At 36.0% G+C, this 11,513-nt stretch overlaps 2 protein-coding genes across 3 annotated transcripts; both read left to right on the top strand.

The window, feature by feature from the left end:
- Positions 1-288: 288 nt before the first annotated feature.
- Positions 289-3,018, top strand: LOC112741748 (xyloglucan 6-xylosyltransferase 2). The gene is made up of 2 exons (XM_025790845.3): positions 289-1,823; positions 2,586-3,018. The coding sequence occupies exons 1-2, from the start codon at positions 493-495 to the stop codon at positions 2,608-2,610; spliced, it is 1,356 nt and encodes a 451-aa protein (XP_025646630.1). The 5' UTR covers positions 289-492; the 3' UTR covers positions 2,611-3,018.
- An 814-nt stretch (positions 3,019-3,832) lies between these two features.
- Positions 3,833-10,698, top strand: LOC112741747 (probable histone-arginine methyltransferase 1.4). 2 transcript variants are annotated; one of them, XM_025790844.3, is made up of 15 exons: positions 3,833-4,479; positions 4,723-4,785; positions 5,127-5,229; positions 5,724-5,870; positions 5,967-6,070; positions 6,219-6,317; positions 6,452-6,521; positions 6,724-6,820; positions 7,567-7,621; positions 7,903-7,986; positions 8,460-8,537; positions 8,956-9,059; positions 9,176-9,348; positions 9,439-9,590; positions 10,208-10,698. In XM_025790844.3, exons 1-15 carry the CDS (start codon positions 4,258-4,260, stop codon positions 10,307-10,309), a joined length of 1,653 nt encoding a protein of 550 aa, XP_025646629.1. In that variant the 5' UTR covers positions 3,833-4,257; the 3' UTR covers positions 10,310-10,698. The 2 variants fall into 2 exon arrangements, with proteins under 2 accessions (XP_025646629.1, XP_025646627.1); XM_025790842.3 differs by having other exon boundaries at positions 3,835-4,479; positions 5,706-5,870.
- Positions 10,699-11,513: the final 815 nt, after the last annotated feature.

Below are 11,513 nucleotides of genomic sequence, written 5' to 3'. Positions count from 1 at the left end.
TATTAATTGAGGTTAATTTAATTGAATAATACTATATATTTAAATTTTTTTAATAAAATTTAATTAAATTAATCTAATATAATAAAATCAATTATAATTAATATTATTTTAATTTATATTATTTAATTTAATTAAATTTAGTTCATAAACGGATAAATAACATTATTTAATTTAATTAATAATTATCAACTAAAAAAATGCAACAATTCACCGACAGGCCACAGGCCGTCCAATGTAAGAAAACAGCCCAGAGTCTCCGATATAATTACGGAACGCGTAATCGCGTTCAACTTATTACATGACATTACTCATTTCTCCTTGTTCGAATTTGATCCCTCTCTTAAAATCTTTATCACAAAAATAAACCATAAAACATCATCGTATACATCACCTCGTAACCCTCAAAAACAAAACATTTAGTAACACTAATTCAGACAATTTCCGTTGTCCCACTAACTCGCCTGAGTCAACTCGCTCCTCCCCCAATTCGTTATGCTAACTCGCTGCCTCGGCGCCCGGCGGCTCCGTCAGATCCGCCGCGCCTTCCGCCACGGCGCCGTCACGTTCCTCTGCTTATTCCTCACCGTCATCGTCCTCCGCGGCACCATTGGCGCCGGCAAGTTTGGAACCCCTCAACAAGACTTCGACAATCTCCGTCACCACCTCAACTCTCACCGCCGCGTCCTCGAAGAACAACACTCAGAAAAAACCACCACCACCACCAACAACTACGCCACCTTCGATATCTCCACGATCCTCGTCGACGAGCCATCCAGCAAGGACGAAATAACCCGCGATCCAAAGGCGCCATACACATTAGGTCCCAGAATCACCAATTGGGACCAACAACGCAAAAGGTGGCTCCAACAGAACCCTAATTTCCCAAATTTTATTGCTCCGAACAAACCTCGCGTCCTTCTCGTAACAGGTTCGTCTCCAAAACCGTGCGAGAATCCCGTCGGTGACCACTACCTTCTGAAATCCATTAAGAACAAAATCGATTATTGCAGGCTCCACGGGATCGAAATCTTCTACAACATGGCGCTATTTGATGCAGAAATGGCAGGGTTTTGGGCCAAGCTTCCGTTGATTCGGAAGCTGCTCTTGTCGCACCCTGAGGTCGAGTTTCTATGGTGGATGGATAGTGACGCCATGTTCACGGATATGGCGTTCGAGGTTCCGTGGGAGAGGTACAAAGATCACAACTTTGTGATGCATGGTTGGAATGAGATGGTGTATGATGAGAAAAATTGGATTGGGTTGAACACTGGTAGTTTCCTTCTAAGGAATTGTCAATGGTCATTGGATATTCTTGATTCTTGGGCTCCAATGGGACCAAAGGGGAAAGTTAGGGATGAAGCTGGGAAATTGCTCACTAGGGAGCTCAAGAACAGGCCGGTTTTTGAAGCAGACGATCAATCCGCAATGGTGTATCTACTTGCAACTGAGAGGGATAAATGGGGTGACAAAGTGTACCTTGAGAATGGTTACTACTTGCATGGCTATTGGGGAATTCTTGTGGATCGTTATGAAGAGATGATTGAGAATTATCACCCTGGTCTTGGTGATCATAGGTGGCCACTTGTGACACATTTTGTTGGGTGCAAGCCTTGTGGTAAGTTTGGGGATTACCCTGTTGAGAGGTGTTTGAGGCAGATGGACCGTGCATACAATTTTGGTGATAATCAGATTCTGCAGATGTATGGTTTCACTCATAAGTCTCTTGCAAGTAAGAGGGTGAAGAGAGTGAGGAATGAGAGTAGTAATCCACTTGATGTTAAAGATGAGCTTGGTTTGCTTCATCCTGCTTTCAAGGCTATCAGGTTGCCAGTTTCTTCATCTTGATGAAAATGGTGCCTTTTTTTTTTTTTTCCCTTGGAGGTTGTGATTATGTTCAAGGTTCATATCGGTTTTGTTAATCTTATTATTACTATATAGTATACTATTCAATATTCTTTTATGTGCTGCCAGTATAGTCATGATTTTGATTAGATTGCAGTTGCTTGTAGTGGATGTCAAACATGCAATTGCTGAGGTTCATAGTGTGTTATGGTAGAGCTGAAAATATTGTAATATTTTTTATTTATTTTCTTTTTATTTTGCTGATCATTCTTTTAGTATAAAGTTACTTTGATTTTTTGAAAGAGCAAATGAGATGCCCTCTTCTGCTCTGTGGCTTTATGTTTCTTATACTGGACATTGTAGATACTTTGTTTGTGGATAAATTGATGACAACACTTATTTAACTATATACCCAAGTTTTTTTCTTGGAATGTGTAAGCCATTTGCCATTTTGAACCATCTTGTGAATAGTCTCTTTCTTACGAAGTACAATCGGTTTGTTAGACTGGCAACTTGGATATAGCTTTTATAATTTCATTGCAGGAAATGATAAATTCTTCCTCTTAATTCAAATTTTAAGAGGATCTTTAGACATACATCATTAGGACTTAATTAGGTGGCTATACCCTCACTCAATTTTTATAGATTCCTTAAATTGCATTTGCAGTTTTTGTAGTTGTATTATTTTGGTTCTAAAAATATTACAGTTGATGATTCTAATTGATGTGGCAATATGGTAACAGGCTATCAGGAATGTTAATCCAGTGAATCCAATCTAGTAATGGAATGATATTGACAATTTGGCATTGAACTGAAGAACTATCTTATGAATACTTGAATAGGTTTGGCTGTGAAGAAAAATCTTAAGGAGGCATTGAATCCGAATATTAAGTAGAGAAAGGTGACGCACTTTTTCATAATATTATTTTTAAGTTCATCGCTCTGCTGTTTTCATTTGTAACGTAATTGTAATTATAGTGCAACATAACTAGTCAATTAAGGCTTCAAAGAGACTTCGTATCAGAAAGATGTTCAACTACTTTAAGGAAAGATGATGTGTACTTTAAGCATACTTCAGGAATGGTAGCTACACACTATGATATCAAAGAGATTTCAGGTTTTATTTTTGAAAAGAGTTTAAGTGGGAATTATAAATCGATTACATTTGATATTTTACTTTGGGGTTTGGATTTGTGGCATTGGCTGGTAATAGGCTTATAGTATTAGCTGGTTTACGATTTTCGAAAAAAGAAAGAGGATAAAGGGCAGGCGCCCGCCGGCCCGCTCCGCCAATGCCCGCGGGCCAAGTATTGCGAGTTTGACGACCTTTTGTGGTGAGTCAAACAGTCCAATTCGACAGGTTTCGACCTGTTTGCCACTTATAGTCTCCACTGTCGCATTACCCGTTTGCTATCACATTTTCCATATCTCGGTGGCCTCCACTTCCATTGACTCAATCTTTGCTGTTTACTCTCAACTTCGTTTCTTTTTCAATCTCTGTTTTAGTTTTTTCTTTTTTTAAATTAATTGTTGAGTTGATTATTGAATTAGAGTGGTTGATGACAACAAACTAATAATTTGGGGTTGTGGTTGAAAACTCACTCATGATGATGACGGAAAACCATGACGATGGTAGTAGTTAAATAGTGGTTATAAACTTATAATATAGATGATAAAATTGACATTTAATAGTCTAAATTATTATATTTGATCAATTATCACTAAATATAGTAAAAATTTGTATTATTTATAGAGGTAAGTAAAATATTTATTTATTTTCATTTGCCATGATTATTCTCCCAACACAGCTCAGTCAGCTCCATAACGTGGGCCCCAAAAGAATCCAAAAGGAACATCCACGTCATCCATAAAACGACGAAAATGTGATCCCTAATTTCGTTTTCCCTATGACTATTGAGAATGACACAACACCACCACCACAAGTCCACACAACACACAAACACCACTTAGTTAGCCTCTCCCACACAACACAACACAAATGAAAACAAATTTATGAAAGCGCCACACACACTATAAAACCCTCCAAAACCAAAACAAAACTGTTCCCACAATCCCACCCTTAACACTTATAAACTCTCTCTCTCTATTCTATCTTTGGCGGCTCTCAACTTCCCCAAACCCAAAACCCTAGTTCCTCTTTGTTCTCCCTATCCCCAAATTATTATTTTATTTTATTTTATTTAATTAATCTTGGTGCATACACACGCAAAGTCTTAAGCCTAATGGCTATATAAATAGAATAGATTCATATGCCCGCTTATTCTTCCTTTTTAACAGAAGAAGAAAAAATTCGGAGGAAAATTAATTAAATAAATACAGGAAAGAAGAACAACTATCGTTGTTGTGCGTGGGTTTGGGTTTTTGAGGGAGGGAAAGCCGGATAGGGTTTTAGCAATGGAGGATTCAGTAGCGATGCAGAAGCGGAAGCACCGAGAGTTTGCTTTGGCATCAATCTCTGAGCTCTGTTCTTCTTTGATTCCTCCTCCTCCTTCTGAAGCTGGTTCTTCTTCGCCGGGGATTGCTCGCTTCGCCTCCGGCGATGGCTCCTTGCCGGAACTCCAAATCCTCCGTGAGTCCAATCAGGTTGCTCTCAATGTAGATCTCCGAGCTGCTCAGGTTTGATTATTTTCCATTCTTTTGATTTGGTTTCTGTTTATTTAGTTACTAGTAAGTGAAAGAAAACTTAACTAATGATGATGGTTATAATAACAATAATAGAGATGGAATTTTGAGCTGGAATAATGTGTTTAATGGACATATTGAAGTCCCAGATTTGGACATTTTCCAATGCAGCAAATGTTGTGTTGATATGTCTTTTTTTTTGTGAGGTGTTAAATGTGGGTTTATCTGGCTCTGCAGATATTTAGATTAGGTCCTGTTCAATCGGTTTGCATGGTGGAAGGATCCGATGCGGGCAAACAGGTACAAATGCATCATTTTGTAGTACTATCTGTCTATCTCAGCTGAGATTTTTTTTTTTTGGTTGGTTGGTTGGCAAATTCTAGAACAAGCTGATTTGTTTTTCTCACTTTTCTTTTTGTTATCTTACTTGTTTTGAAGATTTTAGCTTTATAGTTTATAAAGAATTTTATTTTGTGGTTATGATGCATCCTTTTCATTTTTGTAACCCGTCTTTTGATTATTTGTTTAATTTACTGCTACTTCTGTTATTGAGAGGTTTGTTCGATGCATTGTTTCCTTGCCTATTTCATTGATGTACTGCAAAATAGTTATGCCTTTTAACTGTGCTATTTTTGAACCAGACATCATATTCAAGGGGAGTCGCTATTCAGTTTAGAAATGAGGAAGATAGTGAGGCCTTCCATTGTGTATACCAACAATGGAAGAAGGAATTCAATGTTCAAGGTGCTTCTTTGGATTATTTTATGGTGTTTTAGAATGGATTTTGGCAAGCTGTGTTGATTTTGGTTTGATCTTTTAGAAAACATAGATGAAGGGGTGCAGCAATTCTTCATTAGGTTACCATTTTTATTTTGAAAAAATGTTAGTCTTCATTCTTCAGCATATCAAGTGGATTGTTATTCTTTGATTTATTAGATTAAAATCAGATGTCCCGCAAAACTTTGTTGTGCTAGTTGATACTAGTGAAACTTGGTTGGCAGATTTCTTTATAGAGTAATTAACTGATTATTGTGCTGTTGGTAGAATTGGTTTAATGTCTTGTTAACTGCTTCTGCTGTTTTTCTTTGTCTAGCAAACACGATGGTGTTTGGAGTCAGACTGTCCTGGTTAATCAATTGATTAAAATTTGTCATTTCTTGTTAACTTCTTGATTACATTTTATAACCTATTGATAATTCAAACATATGTAAATTGCATAGTTGATTGTTTTCAACCAGGGGGTAACCTACCAAATGGAACAAATGCGATAACTTCCAAAAGCAAATTCGATGAAAAGATAGAGTCTTCTTCTGCAAAAATGTATTTCCATTATTATGGACAACTTCTGCATCAGCAAAATATGTTGCAGGACTATGTGAGGACAGGTTATATCAAATTGTACTCCAGTGATTTCTTTTTTGTCTGCTCCTTTTTTAGGCATATGTATTTACCTGAAGAATTCATTGTTCATCTTTTTTTAGGAACATATTATGCTGCAGTTATTGAGAACCGTGCTGATTTCATGGGCCGTGTAGTAGTTGATGTTGGTGCTGGCAGTGGTATTTTGTCGTTATTTGCTGCTCAGGTAAACAAAAATCATAGTTTGCTAAATATACCTGTAGGATGTGCTAAAGTATCATTGCTTCTAATTAACTGAAAACTCCAGCTGTCTCCCATGCCTTCCCTTTCAAGAGTTTGAATTGAGTTCCTGTCATGCTGTCATTCCTTTGCAGGCTGGTGCAAAACATGTTTATGCTGTGGAAGCATCTGAAATGGCAGAATATGCACGAAAACTTATAGCTGGAAACCCAATACTGGGTCAACGAATTACGGTGAGATTTTTAATTTATAAATTTTTATTGGTTTTCTGCTAAAGTCATCTCCGTTAATCGTACTCATTAATTATTGGATGATCAAGGTTAGTATGTGTATGTCACGTAGATCATATTCTTTTTATAATCTGCAGGTTATCAAAGGCAAAGTGGAGGATGTTGAGTTGCCAGAGAAAGCTGATATTCTGATATCTGAGCCCATGGGTAAGCTGATATTCTACTAGCTTTTACAATCTGAAGTGATGCTGATATTTCATGCATGGGTTGTGTTACATTTTACCCCTATTTGTGTCATGATGTAGAGTTAAGTTGTGACATGCAAATTTGAAAATGGGGATCGACATAGTTAATATTTTGTAAACCACATTATTGGTTATTCATATTATGAAGTTCTATTGTTCCGCAGGCACTTTGTTAGTTAATGAAAGAATGCTGGAGTCTTATGTCATTGCCAGAGACAGGTTTCTCACACCTCATGGGAAAATGTTTCCTTCAGTGGGGAGGTATACATAAACTTTGAAGCACTCGTTTTTGCTGTAGTTAATTGTGGGTCTAGCTGGGTCAGTTTGGATAAATAACTTAATTTAGCTCTTTTGGAAAAGAAGCTTAAAACATAAGGGGTTATATTAAAAGTAGCTTATAAATAAGTTATTTTGTGTTTGGTTTTTTAGTCACAAAAGTGCTTATTTTAAAAGGAGAGTGATAAAAAGCTTTTTATTATAGAAGTCACTTTTTTTTACTTCTTCATAAGCACTTTAAATAACTTTTTAGAAAGTTACGAGTTAATTTTGAAAATTGTACCGAACATTAATGCTATAACTTTTCATAAGTTAAAAGTTATAAAAAGTTACTTATGGACCTATCTAAACTGGCCAGTCTGGTGGTGATATGTTTCTGCAGGGATAAGGAGGTAAACATCTTCGCTTTGAAAATGGCATCCATCTTTTAAAATTGAAACCCCCCTCCCCCTCCCCGAATATAATTTTTCCCATGTCAATTTACCAACTACTCTGAAAATAACAGCTATCACTGTTTCAGTGGAAGTTCACAATAATACATAAGCAAAATGCTTTTGTAAAATCTCATTTATGTGTATATTTTCAAGCTTGTTTTGTTTTTTAAAAAAATGCAACTTAGTATCTGAGTCAGTGTTTATAATTATATAAGTATGCACTTTACATTCTAACTTTGTGGTGTTATCAAAGAACTGTTTGTCTTAACTTCACCTTAAATTCATTTCACTATGTAGGATTCACATGGCACCTTTCAGTGATGAATATTTGTTTGTTGAAATTGCTAATAAGGTGAGTATTGTTTTTCTATACATTCTCTCATACACACCTTTTTCACTATAGTTGTACTTATTTGACATATTTCAATTCATACATATGAGTTATCACTTCTCCTCTCACACACACACACACGTGGCAGAGAGATGGAGAGAGAATCAGATCATGATATATCATTCTTCTAGTGATAACTGATAAGACAATTCACCACTATTTTCTAACTGCTCTTTTTGTGTAGCTAATATACTTGTATTTCCACCTTAATTTTACTGATTAATTTTGTTATATCTTTTCAGGCCCTGTTTTGGCAGCAACAAAACTATTTTGGCGTTGATTTGACACCCTTACATGGGACTGCATTTCAAGGATATTTTTCTCAGGTACATTAGCTTTGTACTCAGAAAATTATGAAGGATACCAATTGATAATGCAAGAAAGTAGGCACTATTTAGTCTTTGCTGTATAAAACCTTTGGTTAGGGATCCCCTTCCTCAGAGCAGAGATTACATGTAATTATCATTTTCACATTACGAGACTGATAGTGGTGTAGAAAAAGGAATGCATTGTTAATGTTCAAATTGGTAACTTTACCTGCTTTTGACGCCATTATCAGTCTGTCAAATTAGAGATTAGAACACAGGATTTGGCATCCACATAGCAAGCTGAAGAGGATTATATTCCTTTTCCAAAGTCATTGCCCCCTCTAGTTTACTAGTTATGATATAGTATTCTCTTACTTTTCCCCACTTTTTTCCCTCATCTTATGTTGATTGTCATCCTGATGCACAAAGCCTCTTGTACTTCTGTGTACCTTAGTGTTTATTATATGTTCTTTGTTTCATCTTCTCTACAGCCTGTGGTGGATGCTTTTGATCCAAGGTTGTTAGTAGCTCCTCCATCGTTTCATGTGATAGACTTCAACAAAATAAAGGTAAGTATTTACTTTTTTTTGTTAAATTGTGTCCCCCACCCCATCCCCCCCCCCCCCCCCCCCCCGGGGTCTTTTTTTTTTTTCAAAATTTTGTTGAAGTCCCATTTATTTTGGCAAATTCCACATTTTTTCATGAAATAGGCTGTTCTATTTTGATATCATTTTCATCATATTATTCCACCTGACAGATTTTTCTGTTTTGAAATGAATTTCCATCCTGAAATCTTGAGTTGTCTTTTTTCAAATATCAAGTCTTGAATCTCATTAGCGTTATGTTTTTTTAAACCACTTACAGGATTTTTTGAAACTTATATACTGCTGCTTAGGAACAGAACGTTTTCATTTGGTGTTATAATCTTTCAATGATTCAAAAGAATTTATCTAGCAATGTATAGTCATATGACTTGTCATTCTGTAGGAAGAAGAACTATATGAAATTGACATTCCTCTTAGATTTATATCCACTGTGGGTGCCAGAGTACATGGGTTGGCATGTTGGTTTGATGTATTGTTCAATGGAAGGTAACCGTTCTTCTTCCATTAGTACAGCATTGTCTGCTTTGGTTTTCATCAAGGTCTTGCAGTTGTTTATATTTGATTTATCAATTATTTGTCACATAATTATTCCACATCTGCAGTACTGTACAGAGGTGGCTTACAACTGCCCCAGGTTCACCAACAACTCATTGGTATCAATTACGCTGTGTTCTGTCTCAGCCAATTTATGTCATGGCAGGACAAGAAATTACGGGCAGGCTTCACTTGATTGCCCACAATGCACAAAGTTATACAATTTACTTGACATTATCAGGTTTGTCGTCGTCTTTCTTTTTCCCTCTCACTACTATACTCTACATCTGTGCTCCGTATAGTGGATGAACACATTTCGATTTGCATTTAGCTAAAATGTGGGGGCCTGGTGCTGAACAAGGAGGGATTCTACAAACATCATCTTGTAAACTTGATCTGAAAGAACCCTACTACAGAATGTCTCAGCCTCAGGTGTATCCAGTATCCCAAGATCAGCAACCTCAATCACTTATACAGACACAGGTAAAGGTGCCATCTATTTCTTATATTTTCAAGTTGATTTTAAATTATATAGGGTACTTGAATCTGGAGTATAAGTGGGTTTTCGTACAGTCAAAGTTTGTCCAATGGAATTTAGAAGGGTAAAATAAGGCTGATGATTTTAAGGAGACCTAGTAAATGTGGTTTTTTAGGAAGAATTAACAAATGATGGATATCATTGTTGTCTATGTTGTCTACAGGGTCCTATTGATGAAATATATTCCAACTCATGCTATGCTGATAATATATATTCATTTTAGGAGAATTAACGAAGTACATAAATGATCACAATTCATGTCAAACTGAAAATACCGATTCCATGTTCAATAAGACTTAAGGGTTAACCACCGATTGTATTGATCATAAAATCACGGCCTTGATCTTTTTATCCTTAATTGGAAGTTTGGGAGGAACTTCCCATGCTCGAATTATTTATCCATTAAATTAAAAAGCTGCAAAACCTTGCTGCTTCCTAGGTGGGCTTTCTAACACAGCAGGCCTGCTGCATAAATTGCATGCTGAGCAATGCGATGCAATCAATAGAATTTCTTTTCCATTTCACTACATTATTTTTGAGTGACATCAAGTTACTTTGGCAGGATGTAAATATCCAATCTCAGGATTTGGATGAAGCTGAGCTAATGCAACAGCCTTCGCCAAATTCATGTGCCCAGATTGACTCCCTCATGCAGAATGCTTAGGTTGATGAAATATTAACCTCAGCTTCTGTTTGTAACATGAATCAGCCATGCTGCAGCAAGTTGGGGGGGGGGGGGGGGAACTATGTCTGTATTTATTTGGACATACCCCGGGCCTGTAAAATTCATCGACATTTCGTTAGCCTAGTGGCTGTGAATTGAGTGGTTGTGCAGCTGATCCTGTATTTGGTTGCACCATAATTTAACAAGCAATATATTTGATGCTTATATACCTGACAAAGTTTGAAGCTTGTGTACAATTACTTTATTAGTTTAGATTTTTTTAAGCTTTCCTTGTAAGATTATCAATTCTGCGGAGAATATCATGTCATCCACACATCCACTTGGAAAAACCGATAAAGGAGAGACTCATACATATTCCTGTTTGTGAATTGATTGACAGTTTAACGTTTGCTAATTCTGTTTAACTTGAAGGCTATGTTGTCATTTGTACCAATTAGCAAGAGTTCAAATGTTGACACGTGAGTGTTTGCAAAAAAAGTTGTTTCATATTCTTGGACCTTGGTCCAATAACTTGATGAAGGTCCAAAAAAAAAAAAACAGCTAAAATATCGTTGGTCAAATTGACAACACCATTGTTTTACAACATGTCAAAGGATTTCTGAATTGTTCAAAATTGCAAGAGGTTAGGGTTGCAGCTGAATACTTTCATTTTCTGTGTTCCTCTTGTATTATGGATTTGTTAGGTTGCTGTGTTTACATGTCAGACATATTTTGGACAAGACATTCATTGATATTCGTTTGACATGTGTGTATGTTGTATTTAACTATATCTTAATAAAAATTAAAAATTTTTTTCAGAAATACTTGGACACATCTAAATATTATTATATGTCAGTGTGTCCAATTTTATTCTTATCATATATTTTTAAAATGAGATTAAAAATAATATATTATTATTTAATAAAACAAAATATTTTAAATATTTTATATAATTAAAAAATTATTTATATTTTAATATCAATAAGATATCAAAGTATCATTGTAATTTATCTAAAAAATATTTTTTATATATGGTGTATTCCTGTGTTTTATAAATTTTAAAATTCGTGTGTTTGTGTGTTTTGTATCGTATCTTAGTGTCTGTGCATCATAGATAATTGTTTATTTTAACAAATTGTGCATCATAGATAGGGGTGGCAAAGCGGGCCGGCCCGCTCCAACCCGCCCCGCCCCGCCTAAGCCT

Source organism: Arachis hypogaea, chromosome 14 (assembly GCF_003086295.3).
Source record: "Arachis hypogaea cultivar Tifrunner chromosome 14, arahy.Tifrunner.gnm2.J5K5, whole genome shotgun sequence".
Taxonomy (NCBI): Eukaryota; Viridiplantae; Streptophyta; class Magnoliopsida; order Fabales; family Fabaceae; genus Arachis; species Arachis hypogaea.
This window is presented reverse-complemented; position numbering and strand designations above follow the sequence as displayed.

What these genes read in the sequence shown, in the direction of transcription:
- LOC112741748 (XM_025790845.3), top strand. Translation starts at nt 493, where the DNA reads ATGCTAACTCGCTGCCTCGGCGCCCGGCGGCTCCGTCAGATCCGCCGC. An exon ending in CCTGCTTTCAAGGCTATCAG is followed by an intron (nt 1,824 to 2,585) that starts GTTGCCAGTTTC and finishes ATATGGTAACAG; the next exon opens with GCTATCAGGAATGTTAATCC.
- LOC112741747 (XM_025790842.3), top strand. Translation starts at nt 4,258, where the DNA reads ATGGAGGATTCAGTAGCGATGCAGAAGCGGAAGCACCGAGAGTTTGCT. An exon ending in GCAGGACTATGTGAGGACAG is followed by an intron (nt 5,871 to 5,966) that starts GTTATATCAAAT and finishes ATCTTTTTTTAG; the next exon opens with GAACATATTATGCTGCAGTT. An exon ending in TCTGATATCTGAGCCCATGG is followed by an intron (nt 6,522 to 6,723) that starts GTAAGCTGATAT and finishes ATTGTTCCGCAG; the next exon opens with GCACTTTGTTAGTTAATGAA.